The 27,511-nt window shown below is 46.3% G+C and overlaps 1 protein-coding gene across 2 annotated transcripts; it reads right to left on the bottom strand.

Annotated features, from left to right (window-relative positions):
* LOC135383092 (serpin B6-like) lies at nucleotides 1-26,779 on the bottom strand. Of its 2 annotated transcripts, none has more exons than XM_064612718.1 (6): nucleotides 26,649-26,779; nucleotides 24,657-24,948; nucleotides 23,039-23,270; nucleotides 21,136-21,407; nucleotides 12,283-12,445; nucleotides 1-178 (listed from the first exon to the last, which is right to left on the bottom strand). In XM_064612718.1, the coding sequence occupies exons 2-6, from the start codon at nucleotides 24,932-24,934 to the stop codon at nucleotides 20-22; spliced, it is 1,104 nt and encodes a 367-aa protein (XP_064468788.1). In that variant the 5' UTR covers nucleotides 24,935-24,948; nucleotides 26,649-26,779; the 3' UTR covers nucleotides 1-19. The 2 variants fall into 2 exon arrangements, with proteins under 2 accessions (XP_064468788.1, XP_064468787.1); XM_064612717.1 differs by having other exon boundaries at nucleotides 24,657-24,953; nucleotides 26,649-26,778.
* Between the last annotated feature and the right edge of the window lie 732 nt (nucleotides 26,780-27,511).

Here is a 27,511-nt window from a genome sequence, read left to right as displayed (position 1 = left end):
TGTGCGGTGTAACGTTCCTTTATTTCGGAATGTCCTTCACGGCTCCCAAGAGGAGGATGTAGTTGTCGCTCGGCCTGTAAAGAACCAACAGGAAAGGCCGACACACCAGGAAGTCCAGTGGAGCAGATGGGAGCTCCAATGGCTTTGTACCGGGGTTTTCTTGCAATACGAAGACAACCTGAGAAAGGGTGACCACGACTTCGTTAACAATGCAATGCACAAAGTAAATTCTGAAATTATTAAAAAAGTAAGTTGATAAAGTAAGTACCACGTTCAATCTGCAAACTGTGGCTGCTAACAACATATAGGTTTACCTTGCGGTGCACCGTTACATATGGAAAAAAGTGGAAGAAAACGCAAAAGCATTACGTATTTAGAACGCACATATTACAGGAATATGTCATGGTCACAACCATGCAAATTATAGGAACGTTGTATGCGCAACGTATTCTACATATAACTAATTATCCGTCGTGGTCCTTCCTAAACACGAAAATCACGGACTCTACTAAATGAGAACACCAATAACAGCAATAAATGATGTTGGAATGCCTCAATTCGTTTCCTGCTAACTGTGGCATTGGTGGAATGTACAAAGGTGGAGCAGTGTCCGCAGGATAGCCTGTGAGCAAGCAAAAACGAAACTTTTCTCGGGTATAAAACCCTTGTGGAATGTGTGGATCACGCCGAACGTGAGCAGGCAGTACACAAGATGGAGCTACGAAACGCTATGGCAAAGTCATGTCGCGAGTCAGAATCATCCGATCTTTTGTAGATATTGGCTCCGAATGCTGACGCCACTTTCATATTTGCGATGGTCACGCCGCCGTGTCATATTACTGCACATGGATACTGTAAAACTCGACTGCAATGCTACCTGAAGTGGCTGAATGAAATACAGTGTAGGCTCGCCACATCGGCCACTGCGTGCAGACATGTTAGCACATCCTTGTGCTCTACCCTCTTTCCATCATTCGTACAGTTTGCACTAAAGTTAACTTGAACGTAGCAAACTTGTGAGATATCCTAGCCGCGCTTAATAGCAATAAAGCGCGATAACGTTTGGGCTATCCCCACTCGCGTGGGATAGTCCAAACTTCCCTTATATCTCCTAAGCGTCGCGAGGGTGTGTCTCGCCTCGATCCGCAGGGCGAGACTGAGTTCGAGTTAACGTTGCAGCAAGCTACATAACTCCGCTCCTGTCAAGGCGTGGCTATGGCAGCTGTGGCTATGTGCGGCGTACAGACATGGAGAAATGGGGACAGGGCAGCAGGAAGGAGTGGGGGATAGTTGGAATAGTATGCGTCCTGGGCCGGCTTCAGTGAGGACTGTGTCGACATTCGGCTGTAAAGTCTGCCGGAAAAACCTGGGAAAACCTCACACGATCACCCTAACCACTATGTCATGGGAGCTGGTACTGTTCTAAACCTGGCAAACTTTACGTTATGTCACCAGGCGATTGCACGCTCACAAGGCAACTACGATGGTAGGCGATGCTATATACAGTAGAAGAAAAGACACAGGCTACTCTCGCCCCTTTTTTTTTGGAAGCGCGTTGATGCGCGTGCGAAGAAGGCGGAGAAGAACGACGATTTGACAGCGTGGAGCGCGGTTGCGCGTGCGCGATTTCTGTAACTCTTTGTACCGATGAAAGTTGTTGACCCAACTTGAGCCATTCCATGCGAGCTAACAAAAATCGAAGGACGATTAATGTAATTAATGCGGTCGAAATGCATTAGCATTCAGCCGACCCACCCACTACCACTATCCACACCTATCCACCTCTATCCACCCCTACCTGTCACTAACTGTTACTAACTACACAGCCACAACAGCGGCACAAGCATTCTTCCACGCCGGCGGCGTATTTTGAAACGGGGCTTTCGCTCTTCCTCCGTCTCGTTCGCCCGCTTTCGGCGCCGAGCAGCTGCATCCTGAGTTGCTTGCGTTGTTCCTCGGTTTCGGCAGCTCGCCGCCTTCGCTCTGAATCGGTCTTCTGTTGGCGCCTACATGGCCCGGCACTCGTACTCGGTTCACACTCCATTGTGCACTTGCAATCAGCCCATACGCGTCTCGCACACCCGCCCGCGTATCTGGCAGTAGAGTGCAGCTGTAGCTTCCACGATAGAGCCTATGCATAATTCAGCGCCATCTCTCGAGGTGGCGGAACTTTCGCGCTCGCGGGATGTTTGTATATGGTATTTTTGGCGTTGCATCACAGAAGAGCTTCCCATGCCGCACACTGGCTCAGTTCCGGTCTGTATATATCGGGCAGGTGCTAATAGCACCAAAGAAAATGATGAGAAGGTGGGTACTACTTGCTTCATTCGTGAGTAACGTAACCGTAACAACAGACGTGGTAGCAGGCTGGCCGATAGTGGCCTCCTTTTGGAACTCTTTCGCGAAAATAGAGTACAGAGGGTTATGAAACTCCTCAGTGCGGCTTGCAACAGGCGTTTGACATTTTATTTTTACTGTTATAGGTGACATTCCAGAATTTCCCGTCCACAAAAACGCCGGAACGAAAGGCTCGGAGAAAGCGGTGGCTTACCGCCATAAAGCGTGCCGACGAATTTAATGTCGACAAGGCGAAAGTGTGCTCGAAGCATTTTAGGGAAACGGAGTTTGTTCGCAGTGTTGCAAGCGGAAGAAGACTGCTGGTTGATGCCGCTATACCATCGATATTTCCATTTAACCAACAGGCGAAGCCAAGGAAACCACCCTGCACTAGCGTCCCACTACAAAGTTTTCACGCTCTGGATCGTGTAGAAAGCAGTGGCAATGTGGAAGAAAGTAATGGAACTGAAAGTGAAAGAAACGAAGAATACAGTGAGGTTCCCAGGATGGACGAGAAACATCAGTTCAGCAACTGCAGCAAACGGCACACAGAAACACTAGCGAGTCTGAAAAACAAAAGCGACGTATAGAGGTGCTTGAACAAGAACTGCAAGAAACGAAAAAGTTGCTACGAGCTTCAGAAGGGTTCAGTGCGTGGTACGAGGAAAAACTTTTGTGTGCTAAAGACAGTAGCTGCTTCTGCATTGAGATCCTTAAACGTAACGACGAAAGTATATATGTTTCTTCACTGGCATGCACAGCTATAGCATGTTCGAGGCACTTGTTGTATACCTCGACCCTGGGAAGAACGGCTGTAACCTAAAGTACGAGACAAGTCCTACGACAGCCTGCAGTGGACGGCCACCAACTTTAAGTGTTGAAAACCAGCTTCTTCTAGTTCCCATCAGCTGCGGCTTGGACTGTTTGAACAAGACTTAGCTGAACGATTTCGTAAACACCAAACTACTGTAAGCAGGGTATTTTCGTCATGGATAAATTTTCTATACTACAGGATGTGCCAGCTTCCCCTGTGGCATTCGAGGCAGGTGATTGACAAAAACATGCCAGACGCATCCAAGGGAAAGTACCCATCAACAAGAGTAATAATTGATGCAACAGAAATGAAGTGTGAGGTGCCAAGCTCCCTGGTGCTCCAGTCTGAAACATATTCAAACTACAAATCAACGAACACCTTCAAAGCATTGATAGGAATTTCTCCAGATGGATATGTAACTTTTGTTTCACCGCTTTATACAGGCAGCATATCTGATGTCGAGCTGGTAGAGCGTTCTGAATTTTTGTCTTTATCATTTGAAAGGGGTGACTCCGTAATGACCGACAGAGGCTTCCGTATTCATAACCTACTATCTTCCATAGATGTCAAACTGAATATCCCGCCATCTTTAAAAAATGGGCACCTCACAAGTGCTCAGGTGGCAGAAACGTCGGATACAGAGAGTCAAAACATTTCATATCTTTGAAGAAGCATTCCTATCTTGCTTGCTCCGTTAGCTAACCAAATCTGGACAGTTCGCACCATTCTAACCAATTTTCAGTCATCGCTTGTGAAGTCAACCGCACCTTACATTGTAAGTAACTAGTCGGTGATGAGCATGGTACTTCAAATCGAAAGAGCCCTTCTGTGATAAACTGTGTAGTATGTTCTATTCTCAACCTAGACTGTTATGCCTACGCTCTGCCTGTTCCGTGGATCCTGTTTGCCACTGTTTGTTATTTTGACCGTGTCTCTATATATGTTTCCTCGGTCCAGTGACTACCCGGCTTTGTGCTCTTTCTCTCTTCTTTATATGTACCATTTCGATGCTAGGTTGTCAAGGCTAGTGTAATACAAGCAGAATCACAGATGCTGTCAAGTATGCAATATTGAAATAAACAAGAGAAGTCACAAATAATCTGGTATATGCTTTAATACATCACAGGTGACATTTACCCACATCACTCCAGTTCAAACTCACTCTTTGGTGAAAAAAGGTATGCTTGACGAGTATTATATATATATATATATATATATATATATATATATATATATATATATATGCAAGGAACGTTGTGAGAAGATTGGACACATTGTGTAATATCTGCTTACTTCAACAACATATGCATAGTCTAAATAAAGCAAACTCTTCTGCCTAACAAGTATAGGCTTCAATAGTATCAAATATGCTGATGTAAAATTGCTGGAAGATTGACTAATGAGAAAAATACTATGCAGGTACATATCCCAGCTGATTTGTAACAGGTAAAAATTATTACAAATTGAGATTGCGCAGATCACATAGTAGGGGTTCCCTAACAGCAATGTTATCTACAAGCACAAAAAAAGGAAGGAAAGGTAGCAAATAAATGGCACAAAAAAATTGTGCAAAGCAAGCATTCCGCCATTACATCACGACCACGTACGCACTAGATTAAAATAATTGTCTCCTGACTAGGCAAGAAAAGATAATTAAAACTAAAGTATAGAGTGCAAGAATATAGTGCTCTGGACAGACTTATCTGTAATTTCAATTGCACAAACACAAGGAAAAAAGAAGCACCGTAAAAGAATGAGTACAGCATTCAATATTTCTTTCCAGTGGTATTCTTCTCAGACCTCGTGGGCCGTTATCACACAGCACAATTGAGATTGCACAGAGATGCGTCCTGAGCATTGCATGCTGCATTAGTGAAAGACATTAGTCATCACAAGCAGCAAGATATGGGAAGGCAACATCGAAATAGAAACTATGTATCTTTTGTTTTACTCCCTCCCAGAACTGTGCACAAAAGTTCACCTTTGTTATTATAATCCACCCAGCTGAGTACACCACGAAGTGTGCCCACGGCAGTCCAGAGCAATAAAGCTGTCCCATATCCTGATAAAAATAATCACAGTCAGGTCTCAAGAATGGCTTCCCATCTTGATCGATCACATAGAAGTCTTTACAGCTCAGTGCCTCTGATAAAGAGCATGCCCTCTTTGACCAAGGGCACTTCACCTCAAGTACGCCGAAGGGACTGTCTCCTTGTGGATCGTACACTGGGCGGTCTGGACTCGCTCCCTGCCAGGGTGACTCCGGTGGAACAATGATTCCACAGCGAAACGTTTGCACATCGTGACCTTTTTCTTTCATGATCATCTCGTACCTCTTAACAGCGTTTGCTTCGTTCCTCACGCCATATTGTGTAGAAGACACGTGGGAAATGCCTTTTGGAAAGAGTATGGCGCTCAAACTAGCCTCTGTCCAGCCCGCCCTCCTTTTACATATCCTTCCCAACAAAGAGGACAGGATGCGTTTTTTTGCGAGCCTCCCTCCATTCACTGCTGGCCGCTTGCATTTGTGTATCCCTCTCGAGTGTTCTTGCCTCAACAGCGGACACGACAAGGTCCTATTAAAAACAAAGCAGTGAGTACGGTCCTCACGTCCTCACACTAGCCATAATCGTCTTCTGATAATCTAAGTGCATTGAAACAAAGACCTAGCAAGTGGCAGTGCCTTTTTCTACCTGCAACACGGGGTGTTCCGTGGGCGGTACCCAGGGCTCTGCGTCGATAAAAAGTGTCAACTCATCGTCTTCCCAGGGCGCTGGAGCTGGTGCTGCAACCGCCACAAAAGCCTCAAACTTCGGCACATTAACAGGGTGATGCACAGTCATGGCAGAACCGACGGGGGCCACTCCAAGCTTAGTTTCTGTAAAATTTGAGGTCTCGACGTCATCTAAAGTGTCCACAACACTTGTTTGTCCTCCCAATGCTTGTAACGCCGACGACAACCTCTTTGCAGCTTCTACCTGCTCACATTCGTTCCGCCTCTTCGCAGGGGTGTTCAGCTTGCATGTCAGCAGAGTGCTGCTGTTCCCCTCAAAAACGCTACGCCAGTTCACATCCAGTATGTTCTCTGCGCCCAGCACTCGTCGTGGACGGTTCCATTGCTGCGGCAGCTCCGTGGGTAAAAGGTTGTCTGGTGGCACTTTGTATCCAAACTTCTGCAAGATGGATAGCGTACGTAGCACTGCCATGATACGGTTACAGTGTCCGGAACTTCCCACTGGGCACCGGCATCCAGAGGCCACAACATCTGACCTCTGAGATAGCACAACAGTGATATCATAGGGTTCACTGGTCTGCCTTTGGCTCTTGTAGCATCTGCAACTTATCGTGTGGTGCGTCTCTGTGGGACTAAAAAGTAGGCATACAGGTTAGTCGGCACACAGCAGCTGTGGTAATGGCATGATGAAGTCGTTTAATGAAGAGTGGCTGATAAGATTACTCCATGCCGCAAGCACGTTCAATATGCGTCCAGTACGCAGACGACAAGTACGCAATTGCAACTAACCTGCCGCTTGATTATGAAACAACACCAACCCGATTATGTTTGTCGTGGTTCGTATCGTCGGCAAGTCCACATATGACTCCGTCGTGAACTTGTAGCTCCTGTCGAAGAGTCTTCTCGACGACGTTCTCGCTTCATAAACAGTTTTATACGGTCGTCGGACAGAACTGAAAGCTTCGAAATGTCCCTGGACCACACCGATCTGTTATCCATGTAGTAACCGCTCAGCACAAGTTTGGAAAAAGACAAAAAGGAAACAAAAAAGAGCGTTGTTCGCCGGCGATATGTACATTCAGTCCACGGTCCTGCCACAATCATGGCGCCCACGACGTCGGTCACCGACAGATGGCGGGACTTATGCAAGGGGATGAAACTCGCGAGTTCGTTTGCGGACTAAAGTGAGGTGGTGCGAGCCTTTCGCGTCATCAAACGTCATGAAACGTCCAAATTTTTACGTCCAAGCGGGAGTTCTCTACCGAGAGCATCCCATTGGCTCCTGCGGCCGCTCCCCCGGTATGCGAGCGCTCATTGGTCGGTTTGAAATCATAACCTTTTCGTGGCGCGTAAGCCGGCACCGCCGTGTCTGGGGTGTCGGAGCAGCTCGCCGTAAAGTTTCGAAATATAGTGCAGCAGGGACGCACGCAAAGCACCTTTGCCGTTACCGCTTTGGATGGTTTTTAGTGCCCGTGGATACCGATTCTGAAAAACTCGAATCCTCTTGGATACTTCTGCAAGTAAATTCAGTGATAGATAAGTGGAAGGCGGGTCTGCTTCGCTTGCTTGGTGCGACAACGATTCAAGAAGGATCAATACTGTGTTTTTCCACTCGATGGAAGGTAAGTCAGTTCCTATTCCATTCTGCCGCTTAGCGTAGCATAGCATAGCACCACACCTGTGGCATATACGCAACATTTCGGCCGATAGAATTTTTAGTTTTCACGTTTTCTGATCCCTGTTCTGGTCTTTCTTGCTCAAGTATCAACTAGGTGCTGCTCAACTCATATCTGCTTCAGAAAAGCATCTGCATGGATGCGGTAGAATGGGTAAGCCACTCTGAGTGGTTGGAACATCATCTTTCGGCTTAGCAGCTGCACAGGTTCCTTTAGTGACAGGTCAGCCTTGACATGTGACGCTACACAAGCAGCAAAGGGATATGGACATGTTTCCTGTCATGCTAGATTTGTGAATGTGTGTGCCTGTGCAGTGAATTTACTGATCTACTGTGACATCTTCCACGTGAGACATCAGCTAACAGTGAATGCGAAGTTGCTTCGGCATGTTACTCGAACTTCAGAAACAATGTTCATGTCAAGTTCGTGTTTGGCGCAGATACAGAAGACTGCATATGTGTGATTTGGAAATACCAATCCCGAAAAATAGAGCATAAATATACCTTGTGCAACAGAAAGAGCCAATGCTTCCGCGTTTTATTTATTTCACTGGATGCGAATGAAAACCCAGCCAGAACCGCCAAAGCGGGGGAGAGAACAGAGGGGAAAGGGAAAAAGAACGCCTCGGCAGCGTCGCTTTCCGTCGCCCGTCACCCAGGGAGACAAAATAAAACAAAGCAAAAAACTGCTCTACCGAGGCCCAACGATTGGCCCGACGTCGGAGGTTACGTGAGTTTTTCCCAACAATAGAAATATAGTACACGTTCATTCCCCTGACTTATGCATGGGGTCTACTTCGCCACGAAAACCACAGTCCCCCTTGGCCACGTGATCATCCGTAGCGAATCGCGAAGAGAGAGCCGGAAAATGGCGCCAAAAAGCGCGCGCTGACTTGATCGAACTGCGCACGTGCGCTGCGTGCCCTCTCCTATACCCTCTCACTCAGATCCCCCCCCCTCCTCTGTTCCCTGCGCTGCGCCGGGCCGTCTGCTAATATTATCGGGGCGCAGAAAATGAAAATCCAGAAGACGAAGGAATGCCCATGTACAAATTTATTGACACGGTAAAACATATAAACAGGAAACAACATTTGAATGAAAGTAAATCTACACGGTTATTACAGAACACTACAGAATAACTAAATAGAACAACAGAAAGCGTGACTATCATATTGCTAGTGCAGATACCATATTGATACCATTTCTAAAGGAACCTATTCGGTTTGGAGAAAGTGGATATTAGAGAGTTTTAGTACATCGTACGCAATGGCGATAGCGTACGTTACAGATAGCGTTGGTGGTTCTGCGCACTGCGCGAAGCTCTCTTTGTTATGGGCGTGCGCAGAACCATCAACGCTATCCCTTACGTACGCAAAGGCGATATCGTACGAATTACTAAAACTCGCTATTATTATTATTATTATTATTATGCGCATACATAGCACGTAATGAGGCGCAGGACCCATTCGCTTCATCCTAGCACAACTGTAGAATTTTCAGGTGACAGGGGCTACATGCTTGGGGATCGCAGGGCCACGAACAGCTGTCGGTGTCTGACTGAAAAAAAAAGAAAAGAGAACCTGTTAATGGTAAAGCAGAGCATAAGCAAACGCTATATAAGACATGCTATCGGTCTTAGTCCCGTTAGGCACCGACGTGTCGACTAATGACAAAGTTCGGGGAGCCAGACATACGGTATACGTGCTGTTTTCCTTTTCATGCACACCAGTGTATTACACATCAGATACATTCAAATAGCAGAAGAAAACGCAACTAGTAGCGCGATACAGAATAGCACATGACCAGGTCCAGTGTCATGACTCATGATCGGTAAAGTGATGTAATACGGGACAAGGCGTACTTCGGTTATGCACACTGTTAGGCGGCAGTATTCAACGTCTGATGACTGATATGAATCATACGTTTGTCGGCTTACCTTTCATTCCGGCGTTCGTCTGTGGCTCGAACATCTTCGAAATCCACGAAACGAAATCACCGTCTGCCCACATGGACGCCAGCTGCACAACGGTCAGACGGGTCGGCGCGGTGGTGCTGGTGAAAGGACTCGCCGTTGTCGGCCTCACAGAGGTGGGCAACGTCACGACTACCGCACTGGGGGAATGTGCGTCTTGGGCCGACTTCTAGGGGAACTGTGCCGACTATATGTCTGACCGTGTCTGGGGAAACCCCAAGAAAAACCCCAGACAGCACAGCCGGCACCGGGATTCGAACCCGGGTACCTCCCAGTCTCGACGTGACATGGCCATCACGCTAACCAGTGAGCCACGCGTGCTGGTATCGGCGCCTCGGAGGAAACGAACGCGAGCGAATCCACCGGTAAATGAGCCTCAGCCAATCACGATCGAGAAAGATCATGTGGGGGATCGTAGCCAATGAGAAGCACAGAGCCGGAATTTGGCAGGAAATGCCAGCGGCGACACTATTTTCGCAGCAGCGAAACCCGCTCACTGTGCCTCCCACAGGGGTGACACAAACCCACCATTGCTGTAACTACCAAGGTATATCTAAACTGGTAGCGAAAACTAGCGAAAATACCAAATCAGACCCATCGGCAAGGCCACCAGCATGAGGCGCGAGCGATCCTGGGTGTTGACAGTAGAAGTACGGTTGTAAACAGAAAAACTTTACAACATGGGCCTGGCTTGTGTGTGTACTAATAGGTTATTCTTAATTTCAATGTAGAAAAAGCTTTCTGTTGCCCCGCTCGTGCATATATACGAGATCATCTACCACTCCAGTACATTTCCGTATCCTGCTCCTTTGCGCATGTGACACAGTTGGGGGGTGTTTATCCGTGTGTCTCTGTATCCGTACCGTGTGTCCGTGCATTGTAATACGGAGTTCGTACACTCTTTGGGTTAAACAGGAAGCGACCTTCACATCTCCGTGCTGTAGACCAAGATTAACAGATGTGAACAGATATGAATGCAACAATGCATCTCCTGTTGCTGGGCCCGCGAAAAAAAGATTTCGTCATGGGACGAGCGGCCATGATGGTGTGAGTGTTAGCAGGAACCAACTGTGCACCAACGATGTTGTGTTTTGTTGCAATGGACCTATAACGGCCACTCATTGAATAAATGCAAACGTCTAATCACTAGATGTACGTATAGCTCCAGGTGAGAAATGGGCCTTATGTGAGCCTTTCTAATTTCTTTGTGGTCTCCAGACGCCTTTCTGTTTGGAGTTGTCAAAATCTGTGATAACTGTATGTATTTGGAATTGATATGATTCATTAAATATGATATGCTTTATTTTTCAGTGTTCTCGTCTGGTATTGTTGACTGGGCGCGGAAAAGGGAATACAAGGCAAGCGAAGTGGGCCATAAACGTGCATGGCTAATTATGCACTACTTATTATTCATACTAGTGACGTCGTCTCTGACGTCATTTATTTACAATCGTAGTAGTCCGCGCAACGGATGGATGGCGCTGACCGTCTCTATCATGGCGTCATTCTGAAGACACAGGGGCCTATGGGAGTTGCGCTACCTGTTTAAATATACCTTGTAACTACCCTCAAGCGGGTGCTTTTGGCAAAACTGCCATCTTGTCCTGAGCGCACGTCATAGAAAACGCCATTTTGAGGTCATGTGACTTTGTTTGCATGTCGTTTTGCCGTTTACCGACATGTTTCCGTCGTCATAACGCCAAGAGATGAACGTATTTTGCCAGCGTAAGCTATGTGGTACTTTTTCCGCAACATGGTAGACCATTTCTGCTAGTTTAAGTACATCGCATCGGCTCAGTGAGTCTTAACGCGCGGTCGTCATCACATCTTTGGAAGTCGTCAACAGTACGAGGCCTTATATGCAAAACTTCGTGTTTTACTGCGAGATTATAGGATAAAAATAATTACCGTCATCGAAAGACATTCAAAACGTTGCGCAGAAACAACCGCATCGTTTACGAACGGTTTCGCCGCCGATCATGGGCGCCGCCAAGGTCACGTTTGCCTTGACGTTTGCTGTGACGTGCGACCAGGTCCTGTACAGGATGTATTGCGTTCGCCCAGCACTAGAGATGCAAAATTTCCGGAAATTTTCAATCGCTCGAAAAAAAAAACGGGTTTTGGAAACATGGAAACAAACGCGGTTACTGCTGAGTAGAAGCATTGCCGGCCAAGCCACAGCATACAATGAGCTGGAATCTTTAGTAGTGTTCACCCTCTAGGCATAAATGCAGAGCAGAGCATCCCATGAGACTGCTGTCTACTCAGCGATAGGTAATTGGAACAACCCGTCCACTCCGACCAGAACTCCGACATTATGTGAACGCGATGGCGATCGCTTGGAACAGCCAGACGGAGCTCTAAGTTGGTGGTGGTTGGCGGATTAGAGGCACCTAAGGCACTGTTGGCGGGTTGGATCGCATCGAAGGCAAGAAAATTTACATTTTTGAATTTTGTCGCCTGGAATTTTTGGGCAATTTTTCCGGGGCTTGGCACCTCTACTCAGCACGCTTTCGTCTACGGAGCAATACATTGGATGCCACCCCTGTGGTGCCTCCCCTGTATCTGGCGCGCCGCCAAGACCGCTTCGCCCCGTGACCTACTTTTTCTTACTCTCAACTCTCCACTGCCCTCCTCCTTCCTCACGCGGCGTACTTCCTTCGCCCCATTTTGACAACGGATCGACACCAACACTTTTCCTTGAAACGCCGCTCCTAATGCGAACGCATACGTACATTATAATATCTCACCTTTTGCATGACATTCGTGAGGCGTAATGCACCGACTTGAACGGCAGCACTAAAGTCGGCACTCTCCATGAATGCATGCTTCACTCCTAATGTGATGAGTGAACGGTTCAAGTTAATCTCCTGCGTAAATGTTGTCCTCGGCAGCTCCACGTGAACTTGTTTTCTATTGAGAAGAGATGGAATTTGAATGTAGTAATAGCATAAGAGCGCTTCGATTTTATACGTTGCATTACTACACGAAGCAGTGCAGGAAACTGACACCTCACAGATACACGTATTGCCTCAAGTATAACCTTGTAGCTGACAACGCTTATCGTATGAGATACGAGAGTCAACAACAACTTTACTTTAAGATGTTGGGAGATCCTGAATGGGAAGTTTCATCGCAAGTGGCGATACTCTACCTCATTACTGGTGGTGATGTGGGGAATGAAATAATGAGCCCCTTCAAAATTATAGTCACTAATATTTGGAGAAAGGTTAATGCTGTGAAAGTATTGCCGCGTAATGAGAAAACGTGCTTGCCGCCTGTTCGTACACCGTGAAAGTTTCTGCGAAGTCGAAAGCGCAAAAGCCAAAGGATGAGTAGTGTGTGTGTGTGTGTTATTTTCTGTTTCTTCTCGTGCTCCAGAAATGTGTTGCGTACAAGTTTAGCGAATTGGACTGGCCTATCTGGAGCGGCTTTCTTTGCCCCGCGGCGGTGAAGGCGTGTTTCGCTGAGGTGCTCTCTCGTGATTAGCCGATGAATTGTTTGTTTCTATTACAGACCAGAGCATCAAGCCGAATTTTTTTCTGGTTTGGTTCAGATTGGGTTCAGGTTCGGGTTCAGGCATAATGGTCGGTTCCGGTTCAGCTCCAGGAGGACACATATTATCGTTTCCGAACCGGTCCAAGATGCTCCAAACCGGTTACGAACCGGTTCCTTGCACAGGGTATATGCCCTAAAATAAACGACAGCAAAGTTTATTATAATTATCATTGGGGGTTTACGTCGCGAGACAACTGAGATCATGAGCGACACTTTTGATTGCTTCAGAGAATCTTTGATTCTCCACTTTGATTGCTTCGTAATATCAAGATTGCTTTTGCCCACCTGAGGGTTCTTTAAACGGACCGAAAAGCGAATATAAACCTATCGAAACTGTATGTTCAGCGAAAAGCTTGAACCTCCGAAAGTTCAAATATCAAAGGACTCCGCTGAAATCGCTGTAGTTTTTCTTTAATCGAATTTTCCATGGTTGCATGTCCTGGGACCTAGTAGGAAGCCGAGCAGTCTGTCAACAATTGCATCACCCCGCGCCATGTGTTGAGGACGCATGTAATACGCGCGCTTCGGCTCGCCAATCCGTCGAAAACGAAAATGGCAGTGAGCATTTGTGACCACTTTCTACGTCGAGAACGTTGAACCTCTTGAACATGAGTGCGCTAGAATTCCGTATTCGAGAATTATCGCTCACACAGAACTTCTGTTCGTGCGATAGCGTACTGGAAAGTGTGTGCTTCGCAGCAGAAGATTCCTCGTCCAGAGATTTACCGGAGTCACCTTCGTCCTCACCAGCAGCTGACCATGCCGTGAACACGGACTGGTTTGTAAAATTTACATGTACCAGGGAAGAACACCTGTGTAAGCCGAAACAAGCGCTGTTTTTTCGTCGTGCAGGTGTTCATGTGAGAAATGCAAACCGATGGATATTACGGACCAGTGTTTTTGCTGCCGAGAGGTAGAGAATGCGTGTGAAAAGCAGACAGACAATTACGTCACAACAAAGAATATTTCGAAAAACTGTTGCCTTGACACCGAAGTCCTGCAAGTGTCTTTTACATACATCCGAGAAACCGAAGGGCATGGCAACATACGCGGCAGCGCCGTGTGGTCTTTACGCGCTACTTGAATGGCAAACTGGACGGAAAACCTTTATTTCTGCAGGAAATTCTGTTATATCACCTGTCGGCTATTCATAAAAAGGATATGGGGTGCTCTGAGAAAGTACAATAGAAAGTATTCTTCCTGCCTGCGTCGTGCATGCTATTAGGGATGCTTTCCTCATCATTGTGCAGACTTGTAGAAATGTATATATTGATATCAGCAAATTTTCATTTCTTGCTTGCTGCAAGTTTTTCTCATCGCTCTTTCTTTGCAGTCACAGCATATTATAATTATTAATTTGTTCCTGGAGGGTTAAGTAACCTAAGGGCATATCTGCATGTGTAGATTATACTCATGTTTTGTATATATGAGAAGTAAATAAGATAATTTTCATCAGTGTTGTTCAGCTGAACTGTGTTCATAACCTTTTAATATACTTCTTATTGACCAGGTTTCCAAATGCCAATTAATGTTTGAACCGATATTTGGATTTAACACTTAATTCTGCTTTGCTATAATGAGTACTTGTAACCGATTCATTATTATGTCACCAACTAACATTTGTAAAGAAGGATTTGAGGGCTGACTTAGCATCCCTTGATCTGGGTTCAAAGTTAACCATGCTGTATTGGTGTGGGCAATAGTACTCCCAAATGGCTAAATAATTTATTGCATAAGTTCTCTGTTACTGTAATTGAGATGTACTTTTGTAAATATACTTTTGACAGACCTGCAAATTGAAACTGGTTTCAGTGTACACGATAAACGCATCGTAACATTTAATTGAAATGTAATATTAGGGCAGAAGCAACATTTTGTCAAAAGTCAAACTATATTTATCTTGTTTATTGTCCAGGGATTTAGGAGACAGAGTAGGACTTTCTGCCCTCTGATGTTTTGGCGTACTTCTTGTAAAACCTGCAAAAAAAAAAAAACAAAAAAAAAAGAAAACAAGAGTTAAACAATTTTGTCTTTCCCTTTTGAATTTAACAAGCAAGTTATATTTTACCATTTGTGCACTTTTGTATTCTCTGTTGATGCAGTGAGTACAGGAACAATAATGCTGCAGATGGATCCAACAATGACCTGTCATCTTGATGAAGATGATAACTTTTCTTCACGTGTACTAAGTGAGACAAAAGAAATGTACAATGAAGGTTGTACAAAAACAGCAAATCTCCGTCGACTAAAATTTTAGATATGTGGATGTTACCACGTTGTGTAGTTTCCATCCAAAAGTAGGACTACCATACACTATTCACTCGTGGCAGGGTGCAGAGGCAAACTCTTTGAAGTTATGATCTGCGGCAACAAAAAGATTTGGCATGTTGATAAAGCAAGGCAAGGATGTTTGGTTGTTCTTGGTAGGTTGTTGACATGTTGATGTGCTATACCGTTATAGCACATCAATATAGATGAGGGGCAAACACAGTAGAAAGCGTGATGGCTGCAAACTCTCAATTCAAGATTTATTCAACAGAACAAGAAACTGAAAGCATGAGTAGAAAAAGGCAGTGCCATATGCAATGCATGGAGAACCACATTGATCTCTGAAAAGGTAGGATCGGGAGAGCAATAAAGAGATATGACAGTTGTGTCCGAGATAGGGGAACTCTGCAAATTTAGGACCAATATGATGTGGTAACCTTGCATGGCTCTCTGCAGCTGTGACACACTTTGAAAAATTCCAGTAGTGGGGCTTCAGAGACAGTGAACTTTCGCTGTTTCACTGAGCATTCAAGTGTAGAGGATGCATCTCTAGAAAATTAATTAGCGTTCTTTAGTCATAACTATACCTCAACAGGAAGTATTCCTCTACCCTTCAAAGAAGATAGTAGTTCTCATCGGTTTCTTCTCCTACTGTTGTTCTGCACCTGTCCAAAGATTCCAAAAATGACACAGTCTGCAACACGTAACAAATCTAGTGCTTCCATCTGTGGACTTTGCATACCTGCTTTCAGCTATTTCTGACATGTCAACTTGAGTGCCTAGATCACACACACACGAAGCAGTCTGGCGCCACTTCAACATTGGAAGGCCCCTAAAATTAAATTTGTTGATGTTGAGAATGTTGAGTACGGAACAAGCAGGATAACATAAGTTAAATGGAATACGTCACCACTATATCATAATTTATACGCGTGTGACACCTGTGCGTACCTGAGACGTTGTGTTGAACTCGTCACCTCGGTGAAGCAAAATCACTGAACGGCAGTTTGCTTCGGACGTCTTCGCAATTCGCCTTCTACGGCATCTTCGTAGTCATCGGCAGCAAAATGAGCTCAGCACACACGACACGACTGCTGTATCTAATAACTGAGTGCTTCGAACCCCATTAGTTTTCGCGCACTCTCATGTGGAATCTTGAGGTAGAAAACGCCCGTCGTCGAAGATGAACGAAGATGATTTTTGCATCCCCGAACACCAAAACTACACCAGGCACATGTAGGTCTCTCGAATACGGGACATAGCAGCCACAGACATGTCATTCACTTCCATTTTCTGCTTCGCGCGACCAACATGACCGCCCACGACGTAGACAATAAACGCGATAACACAGACGGCTTGCAGATGGCGCGGCGGATCGTAGCTCGTAGGGGCGAAGCAGCTGAATGCTCTATTAATGTAGAGACTATGGAAGTGAGCGTCATTTTTAAAATGGCGTTTAGCTGTAAGATAATGTGCGTCAACTTTGTTCTCTACAAAATTAACCCTCACGTGGTACGGGTTGACCAATTCCTGGGAGCCATGGACCCGAAACCCAAGTTGCTCTTTTTCGCCGTTCGTTGGCAGCGCCGTCCATGTTCCGGCAATCTTCAAAATATTTACACGTAAAAAATATGCCGAATTGAGAAGTAATGCTTTCTGTGTGTTATCAAACAATGATGTTTTGCACGATAGTGGGCAAAGAGATGGGGGCTATTTTTCACTTTACAGTCCCTTTAACGTGCGATGAAAGCTCACCACACGGCTCCCCGTATTTAACCTCTCGTGGAAGACGGCGCGTCTAAGCAACTTCGACCCTGCCACCGAGTTGCTGGCGTCATCGACCGGGATCGAACCCGCGATCAGATGGTGAACGCGCTACCGACTGAGCCACCGAGGCCGAACAGCAAAGTTCTGAAGGCTTTGTTTCTCTTCACATGTCCTAGCTGGCCACAAAGCTGTGACAAGAACGCTTATCCACAGGAAAACGAAACTACATAGAGCGCGGTTGCTCGACGTTGTCTCCATCGATGCTGTCGTCCAGCTATGCGTTTCTGCTTGTATTGGAGACACGGGTTGCAAAAAATGTCGCCTGAACCGGTCACTTTCGGAACAGGTTGAGGCACTGGAGGTAGGTAAGATGAAAAACGGCCAGTCTCGAACTCTCGATGCTTTGAAACTGGTTTTGCAACGGTAACCGAAACTTTCCAAATCGAGCGGTTTGGTTCCGGTTCAGCTCCAAGATGGTGTTGGCCTTTTCGGTTCGGTTCCGGCAAAAATAACGGTTCGTTCCGGCTTTGGGTCCCGCTTCCCGTTCCGTTTGATGCTCTGCTACAGGCTGCTTTAGCAGTCCAGGTGTGACGGTCTGGGCTTTTTGATAAAATCGATTTCCGAAGCTTTTTCCAGTTTTCTAGCATCAAAGGGACAGCGCGCCCTGTTCCTTTCAAACGATCGCAAGAGCTCGTGTTCCCACACAGTTCAAAGTCATAAAACTTTAGTTGACATGTACGCAGTGTCTCTCCGTGGGAAGGGTAACATCTGCTCCCCATTAGACAGTGTTGTTTTCCCCTGGAGGCGGCTTTGCGTAGAAGGCAGCATAACTATGTTAACGGAAACGGTGAAAATTACAGCGTTCATGGAATGCAGTGTCGGACGCATATGTGTTCTTGGTTTTGCGTACGTGACTGACCCGGACTGTGACAGGGCGCGGAAGGTTATATAAACCATGAATGACGTCGAGAAGGAGAAAAAGTGAGACAGTCGCCTAAACACTCAGTGGTAGTTTGCGTCGAGGGTTGGAACCAGCGAAGAGTCATCGACATGTGATCCAGAGCGGGAGCCCGGACGGATGCCCGGAAGGAGATTGATGACGGCGGCGCCTTGATGTCTGGAACCCACCTTCGATATGAGGGTACGTCCCCGAAGTCTCCTTCCACCAGCGCTGACGTCCGGGCAACCGAAGTTACGACCTAGAGGCCCAGCTGGCGGTTACTGACCGGAAAGAGGTGCATCCGACGACGATGTGGCGAGCGAAGAGACGGATCGACGAGGGCGGTAGCCGAGCCCCTGGGACCGAGCCTCCAAGTGGGACGGTAGGCCTGCCGCCAAGTCGCCGTCTTCGCTATTGTTTGACCCGGCCGTGGACCAAGACTGGAGACTAGAGCGGATGAAGATAGACGGAAGCAGCAATCTAAAGCCACAGCATGGAAAGCCGGCCGCGTAGGTCACTGCCGAAGTCGTCTTCAGAGCTCGTCTGCCACGCTATCGTCCATGGCCTGGTGCAGATGTGGTGTCGTCGGGGTGCGTAAAGTAAGGGTCAGTCACTGTTGCCGCTTGTTGTGTCTCCTACGTTTGCACACGATTCACGTGTTCATTTCCCGCGCGTTTTGCATAATTGTTCATTTAAAGTATATCATGCCCGCATTACCTCATGTGTATTATTGTCGCGATTCCTGTAATCTATCACGCACCGTGAATAATACCATTGCAGTTGAGCTTTCATTAAATCATGTTTTGTTGTTGTTAACGAAGTGTGTGGTTCTTATTCCTTCTCGCCTCTGCGGGTGCCCACGTTGAGTGTATCCCTTTTTCTTCGTTAACTTTGTGCTCCGTTCCCCTTCGGCTACGACGAGGGACGTCACGCAGGTAAGGGGGCATCGTAAGAAAAGAATTAGGAACATCACTTTGCCGTAACACTAGCGGTGAAGAGAAGAACGTAAAAATGAGAATACCTTATACACACGGTATAGAGTTTCCTCATTCATACTATCCTATTCACGTATGTGATCAGCGCTCAAAGAGCTTTTGACATTTCTGGACACCATCGGACTCCAATCGTTATTGTGAAGAAGCTCTGTATTTTATACCCCACATCTCCACTAGCAATGGGGTAGAGTATCGCCTCTGGCGATGAACCTCCCCACTCTCCTTCTGAAAATAAAGTTGTTGTTTGTTCACGTATTGTGCGTGGGAAGAACAAATCAAACAAACAGTTGCGGGTGGCGCCAAAGTCCATAAGGAAGACATGCCTTCAAATAAATAGATAGGTAAATAAATAAATAAATTGCTTGCTGTCTATGGCTAGAAGTTACACTGACACGTGGAGGTATTTTTCTTCAGAAAGTACAGAAGTTTAAGACGGTGAATATTTCTGCGTGCAAACAAGGGTTCCAGATTACTCGAGGAATACAATGACATTACCGGCTTTCGAGAATTATACTGATCGTGAATAGAACGGAGAGCATGCTTTTGGATAGTCTTGCGCATACGTTTATCTGTGTGCGGGGGTCTGAAACTATGTCAGCGTATTTCTAAAATCAGCCGAATCACCGTTTTATATGCGGTTAACCTTACGGCAGAATGTACGAAGCACAAATATCGCCGGAGCAACCGCGGCTTTCTTTGCGCATTGCGAACGATGTAACTGAATATGACTGTTCCAGCGGAGATAGGGAGAAACGATGACGGCAAGGAACTCATTTACTCTGACTAGGGAAGTGGTACCAATGGAACAGCCCCAATTAAAAGGATTTCTGTGGCTGGTCACTATCACGCAATAATAGTGACCTGCAACAGAAATCCTCGTAAGGTGTTCCTTGTAAGTGTTCGTTGAAATTCCTTGTCAAGTGTATGCGGCGCATATACTTGATGAAATTGAGAGGAAATTGTCACAGTTCACACCAGTTTACAATCCTATGCAATACGTCATCTAGGCTAACATGATCAGAAGGACCAGAAATAACGTTGTATAAAACGCAATCATCAGTAAAACACCTGATTCGAACTGGGACGTCATTTACGAGGTCGTTTTGGGGACCGGACTTTATACACGAAAATCTTCCCAAATATGCATGCAAATATGCGACGCGAAACGTCGAAATACGCAAAAAATTATTCAGAATTATTGTAAGGCAGGGAATGTATCTTCGGAAGTTTTTGCGTCGCTTGGAACTGTATAATTACGTAAATCATCTAAAAAGCGTTCTACAAATGAAAAATGCTCATGTCCTATGGGAAGTTGGAATTGGATGAAAGATGGAAGTCACTGAAAAGATTAGCCAGCTGTAGGACTCGCAGGACTTGAGGCTTTGTATGTATTTGTCCTTTCTATGTGTTCCAGCCTCAGAACATCAATTGTCTCATGTTGGAATTGGAGGTTGGAACGCGCGCACACTAAGGTATCCCTCATTGGTCGGTGCAGCATGCGACCGTAGCCATATTCAGGTTTCCAAGGACTACGACAAGCAGTTTCACTGCCACCATCACCACCAACACCAGCGATTGTTTTTGCGGTGGTGTATTCCGATTGGGTCCCTCCTTGTCGGATTTGTTTGCTTTGTATCAGATTCACGTGCTGGCTGCAGAACGACCAGTCGAATTCGCTACTCCTGCTGAATCGTATACTAAGCAACATGAGAGAACTGATGTTCTGAGGCTGGAACAACATAGAAAGGACAAATACATACAAAGCCTCACGTTGTCTAAGAAATTAACGATGAAAGATGGAAGTCACTGAAAAGGTTAGCCAGCTGTAGGACTCGAACCCACATCTTCTGGATTACCGGTCCAGGGCTCTGGACCGGTAATCCAGAAGATGTGGGTTCGAGTCCTACAGCTGGCTAACCTTTTCAGTGACTTCCATCTTTCATCGTATACTAAGGAATATTGTCACTATTAGATTGTGCTCTCACACCTGAGAATCTTCCCCTAGTGAGCCATATATTCCTCCTTGCAAGGTGAGTGAAAACTGTTCTTACAGTAGTCATCCTTCTGAGCAGTACCTTGTTAGTTTGTCCAGGACTTCTTTCAAGAAGCTAGGAGTGAGTCCTGCTCGGTAGTCATTAACGAACGAATGTCGGTCGGGCAGTAAGAGCAGAAGAGAGACCTCGCAGTGCCGGAATGGGATGACGAGCGCTTTTCCAGAGGCAGGCGACGTCAACTCTGCATACATGAATTCCCCAGTGGCACCTATCATGTCTACTTCCAGACGAACGGACGCCTTGGGACAGTAGGTCGCCAACCCAATAGACTGAAAGGCATGTTCCGTTGGGCTCTGCAAGGATACACGAATTGGAGTATTTGCTGATGTCTTGCTATACGGAAAAATCATTAAGCATACAGAGCTTGGTGTAGAGAGTTCAAACATATCGAAAAAAGCAGATTTCTTTTTAGGTTATGCATTATCTTTTCCGAATTCGGTAACACCTGACAGTCATTAGAAAGTTGTAAGTAACCGTGAGTACACTAACTCTCCTTTTCCTTTCAACAATTCGGTTTTCCTGGTGCGACGTCAGAAAAGGAGCTTACAGAGGACCATGTTGCTTGAAGTGTTTCCACGTTTGTCAAACGTTTTCAAACAATATTTTCAGCGCCCATCACGTAGAATGTGCAGGTCGCCTTCGACCGCGAATATCTCGCGAAATATGCCGCTCGTACCTGGTAGTTGTGGCCTCTCGTTGTTGACAGCCACCATTACACTCGAAGATGAGGGGACCGTTAAGTAGCGGCTCCGAACTCCAGACCGCATGGAGCGCGCTCCATTTTGGTAAACGGGACATCTCCTTTTGCGCAGTGTGGCGCTCCTGTGCTCCCTCCCACAAGTCGGAGTGCTTCTCGCGCTTTCCACTCTCCTCTCCGGTTGGACCCACCTGCACCTTAATTGATTTCTTAAAGGAGCACTGAGGTGACCCCCACAATTGTTTTCGTTTTTCGGTGCGGAGTGTTCTGCAACGAATGGCTTAATTGGCTTAAAAACCTGTTTAGCAGAGGCTCCGGGGCGATGGAGACAGAGTGGACGGAGCGCGCTCTGCATAGCCGCTACTTAACGCGCCCAAGGAGTCGGGAAAAGAAAAGAGTGTCATCTGCGGTGTGTCGTGCGTCTGTAAAACGTGTTCCTTCACGACTCAACCTGCTGCGCTCTGATTGCATGGTGGTGATAGGTATTCGGAGTCGGGAAATGCCTGTGCTTAAACTCCCTATTAGAGGGGTCGAGAGGATCACAAGCGCACTGAGACTCAGACTCCCAACGTTTTCGAATGGGATACTAAGCGTCCTTCGAAGTGGTTTAATAAAAAAATGAACGCCTCCCCATGCTACGATTCATTCAGTCTACGCCGACTTCGCGGAATCTATCAGCAATGGTGGAAACTGAATGGGCCCTGTGACCCTCCTTCGGCTTAGCTGTTTTTGGTTAACTGCTGTGTCATCTCTTTACCTCTGTCATTCGTCTTTTTTGTACGTGACAAATGAGGAATGAATCACCGTCCACAGTTTGGCACTGGCATTAATTCGTCAGGTTCCCGAAAGAGCGGTCGAGCATCGTGGGGTCACCATATTGATTTCACGAAACGGATTCGGAAGGGGCTTGTTTCACGTTTACGGAGTCGTTGGTTCGTAAAACGTATCAGCCTCCGAGTCAGCGGGATGCACTCAGATCAGCTAAAAGCGATATGGGGTTGGAATGAGACGGTTAATACGAACCTCATCATAGGAGCATCCGTATAGCACATACACCGAAAGAGTACAGCTCTGAGGCTTCTCGTACAGCTCTTAGTTCTTTTTGCGTGTTTAACACGACGCACCAATGAAACACAGGGCGTCGTGAGTATTGTGTAGTGGTAACTGGCGCTTCCTTTCAACAAGTTTTCACAAAGATTCATGTCTGTTCTCACGATTCTCCGTTACCTTGAAGTAAAACGCGGAGACCAACATAACCTTCTCCGACGTGTCGATCGTGCCCGGTGGTACGATGGTAGTCAGATGTCCGTCTGTCGCCTGAGCAATCCATGCGTTGGCACTGGCGGCAACAGCCTCTGGATCCCCTCGAAAAGCAGCCGGTTCGACTCCGCACTTGAACATGGTCTCTACAGCGTTGCTCCAGCCTTCAACGAGCTGCACTGTTCTGTCAATATACACCCTACGACCGGAAGTGCAACTTTGACTCTGTAGGTTATATTCTTTTCGATTGTCAAGAGACCAACTATGCAAAATGAACACCTCTAGTGCACTATAAAATGTCTAAAGCGTCTGTAAACCTTGTGACAGCAACCAACGCATCCATGGTACACGAGCGTGGCTAATTCGTCCTCTTTCACAACGATGTCATCTGGTTCAGCCATTTACTACGGACGGTTCCAAACACAGGCTTCCTGTGGCTACACACTCCGCTAATGGTGGCTTGTTTCGGTCGTCGAAACCAGGGTCGTAATTGACGGTCTCTTAACGACTTCGCCACGACGTTTGAGCGACCAGGCTTTCTTTATCTTGGTGGCGTTGCATCAGCCCTATGTGACATCAAGGTAAACTAGGAAGAATACGCTACACATGTTGATAGCCATTGTCGTTTTCCGTTTATGCAGACAGGCAGCATTAGCAGCATCACGTGTTTGTTTTAAATATTGTTTGGTCTCACGAAAGCTCGATTTGTGGCAAAATCGGCAACCAAAAAGTCACACTGAGCCTGCAAAAAATCACAAGAGAAAAGTAGATAGTCTGGTTGAGGGTTGGGAGACCTTGTTCTCTAATCTGACTTCCTAATGAGTGGACGGATACTTTGAGGTTATTGCGGAATACCTGGCGCAGACCTTTCACATTTCGTTGCCCCTCTTAGGACGGTAAAATTACTTCGAGAATCGAGTAACAGCGAACGCAAAGTAACTCCTCTTCTATAGGCTATTTTGGTAAAGCTTCCGCTTACGATTTCGACAATTATGAGTGATCTGTGAGTTGAAGAAACATTTCAAAAGGTAAAACGTAACCGTCCGAAGAGGAGACTAACGCTACGCGTTTGGGGGGCAATGTAGTCCAAATACAGCCGAAGGCGTCCGCTGTGCTTTTTTCTTTTTTTTTGTTTCTCCGCTTCTGCACCGCTTCCTGACCGCAAGGCAACCCTGTCACACCATTAGCCGTTGTTGATAGACCGCACTTCAAGGGCCATCAAAATGTGAGGTTTCACCTGCACACCATGCAAGTGCCGTCCGCGCAGCTCCACACCTGCCCCTCTCCCCTATTGTTGTGATTGGATAGACACTTAGTCACGTGATTTCTCTGAACTGTACCGTCTCACCTGCGCAGAGACAAACTGTAGTAGCGTATAAATACCACGAGAAATTCCCGATCCATTTCAAAGGCAGATCGGGCAATATCAACGATCGTTTCCAGCGCAAATCTTGATCCGCACACGTTCGCTGTTTTTCTCCACATCTAAACTTTCGTGCAGCTACTTCATGTCAGGAGATCGTTAACGACAAATTGTAACGGAAGGCACAGCGAGTACATTAAGGGACAAGCAAATGAGCGGTACCTGTGCACCAGAAACGCTTGAAAGTTGGAGCTGGGTTTTCCAAACTGTACGAGCAGTTTGACAGTGGCCGCTTGTAAGTACGATATCTGCCCATGCAGGACAGGTGTTGAGAGCAGCTCGGCCTTGGTCTCCCCCGAAACAGCCATCTGTAAGGTACACAACTGCGCGGCCACTGCGGCTGGGCAGACCATCGTAGTGTGATCGATGCGGTCTCTGGCCACCGAGGTGAAGAGGGAGAACCCGAAATGAGCAAGGGCCTCTGCGCTGGGATCGCTCATTTTCACGATCTTCCCTGCGCTGAGCGAGACCGATGAACAGATTTAGAATTAGGTGCTTCAAGCCCTTCGGGATCTCAAAGAAACAGCGCCGTCGTCACTGCGCATACCGAGAACACGCAAACCGTGCTTTCGGTTTGGGGCCCCAGCACTATTTTTAAAAATAGGGTGGCACTCCCAAACTGACTTGCGTCAGGACGTCAACAAGTACAACAAAAAGCGTTTTGCCTTAATATAGTATCCATAATTATTCGCACTACTAATCACGCAATATGTTTACCAAAGGCGATTTTTATTATTTTATTTTTATTTTTGACGTCTTGCTTGTTAGCCGGAGATCGATAAGCAAGGCTTGTGGTTTGCCGCGAGTACTGCTCCGGCCTAGCGGAGTAAGTCGTGCGCAGCAAGAGACCGCTAAGTGCAATATAGCCAGAATCGCAAGCACGGTGGGCTGGGGTGGGGGATTCCAAATTTTGGAAAAATGATATTATTAGTTACGATGTAGCGCCCAATGTATCATTGCCGACTAGAGATGTCGCGGACTGTACTCGGATCACAAAGTTCGAAGACGAACTTTGAGGTTCAAATGGTTCGACGAACCTTCGAATTGTTTGACAGGTTCGAGCAGGCTCACGTGATTCGATGTGATATTAGTGCAAAATGACGAAAGAGGTGCAGTTCTTTATGGTGTGATGACTTTTATGGTTCCTATAGAAGGGAAGTACTGTTCTGTGTCTTTCTGAATGTCATTTGCCTTTATATCTTAGGAACTGCGATAGTAAACTGGGCCATCAAAAACGATGTGTACTGTAGCGACACCTAAGGGTGGGGGCGAAGGGGCAAACACAAAGCACTGCTCCTCCTGTGTGGGCACTTTGTTGGTAAAGGAATGTGAATCGAGTGAAGTAAATTCAGTTTAGAGAACTGCTAGCCTATTCCACTTGAACTCGACCACGGTGATGAGAGGTTGTCTGGATTTATGAAAACCTAGTACGATTGATGTGGTTGGAACATCCTGGTATGTTTACGGAATGCATGTTGGGAAGATATAAACATTTTGCTGCTTGCTTTGAAAAGGAGGGGGATTATCCGTGGAGTTTATCAAAAACTTCTCAAAACTGAAACTGCAGATTTGGGTCTTCCGCATGCGCAACCTTGTCGAACCTCTTAGTATTTTTCGACGAACTCCCTGAGAAAGTTCGAATTTCTTCGGAACCCTGCGACTGGTTCGAATTTCTGCCATTATGATTGTTTTGAATGCGGGATTCGCACGTTTCGCATTATAAGTTCATAACTTTGCGCTACGATGCGCAATTACTTTGAAATTGACGAGAATTGAACCTCCTTGAGAGCTTTATGCGTAGACGATACAATCATTCGCCTGCATTGAGTAATTGCCGAGCTTAGCATTCCAGGGCGGGTGGACTTTTACGGGGCGCCACACTGTACCCCGTAATATCTTGAAGAGTATAAGAAAGTGGAACAGATGGGAAAGCGGGACCATTTGCAAGTGGGTTATCCTTCCTGAAGTTAGATATCTGTGGCTACAAGGAGTGGATCCGCGAAGACCTTTACATTGGGATTTGTTAACCATCTCCTGCGCTAATCGTGCATAACAATCTAACGGGCATAAAACATCAAACCATACATTAATAAACGGCGCCGTTAAGCCTCTCTGTGTCAATAATCAGAAGATGTGAAAAGGTTAAGAACTTACACAAAGGGATGGGCACATGCAGCAAATAGAACAGTGCGTCTTTGCACAACTTCTTTCACTTCTCATGTGATAGTTGAAGCGGTTGAAGTTAATGCCAGGAGGGTGATCGAGATGCCGAGATGCCTGGAGTAATCCTGCTGCCTTCAGAGTCCTACGGAATTTATGCCACTGCAAATCGACGAGTTTCCCACTCTGTAAATTCTCAAAAAATGCAGGGTAGCTACCCATGCCCATGCGGGCGCGCTGTACTCACCAATATTACTCAGTGCAGGTGGATAATTCCTGTGTCCTCGTGGAACTCTAACTGGTATGTTTCACGGTGATGAATTTCAGACTGATTCAACATCGCAATCCAATGTTACAACCAAAAACCTTCAAATCCCTATGGGAAAACAATCAAGATGGAAGCCATGTTAAGAGAGCAGACGACCAGTTAGCATGCGCTCCACCAGATGGCGCCACCAGGTCGGCTTCCCCGAAGGGCTACTGGTGGCCGAACCGCCCAGTGTATGCTGGGGGCTTCGCGAATTTTCAACACGCATTCAGTAATTGGTGAATACGGCCCGCAGGCATGGGTGAACATTTACACAGGGTGCCCCAGAAAAAGTGTCACTGATTTATCATAAAAATGAACTACGCCACCTAGAATCATGCGGTCACGCTATTTGTTCTTTCTCGGTTTTTGTCACCTCCTGATGTGAATGTCATGTGTCGTCAGTTTAACTATGTAAATATTTGCGAACTGAACTCGGAAATATGCCAAGTAAAAGTCACTTTTTTACCCCACCAATATGAAGAGCGTTCCGAATTCACTCAAATTCATGATAATTGACAGTGATATTCACGAGCTATATCATCGGAAA

The sequence above is a fragment of the Ornithodoros turicata genome, chromosome 2 (genome assembly GCF_037126465.1).
Source record: "Ornithodoros turicata isolate Travis chromosome 2, ASM3712646v1, whole genome shotgun sequence".
Lineage (NCBI taxonomy): Eukaryota > Metazoa > Arthropoda > Arachnida > Ixodida > Argasidae > Ornithodoros > Ornithodoros turicata.
The sequence above is the reverse complement of the archived record's forward strand: the minus strand, read 5'-3'. Positions and strand labels throughout refer to the sequence as shown.

What these genes read in the sequence shown, in the direction of transcription:
- LOC135383092 (XM_064612718.1), bottom strand. Translation starts at nt 24,934, where the DNA reads ATGAGCGATCCCAGCGCAGAGGCCCTTGCTCATTTCGGGTTCTCCCTC. An exon ending in GTCCTGGACAAACTAACAAG is followed by an intron (nt 12,446 to 21,135) that starts GTACTGCTCAGA and finishes TCTTCTCAATAG; the next exon opens with AAAACAAGTTCACGTGGAGC. An exon ending in TCACGAATGTCATGCAAAAG is followed by an intron (nt 179 to 12,282) that starts GTGAGATATTAT and finishes ACCCTTTCTCAG; the next exon opens with GTTGTCTTCGTATTGCAAGA.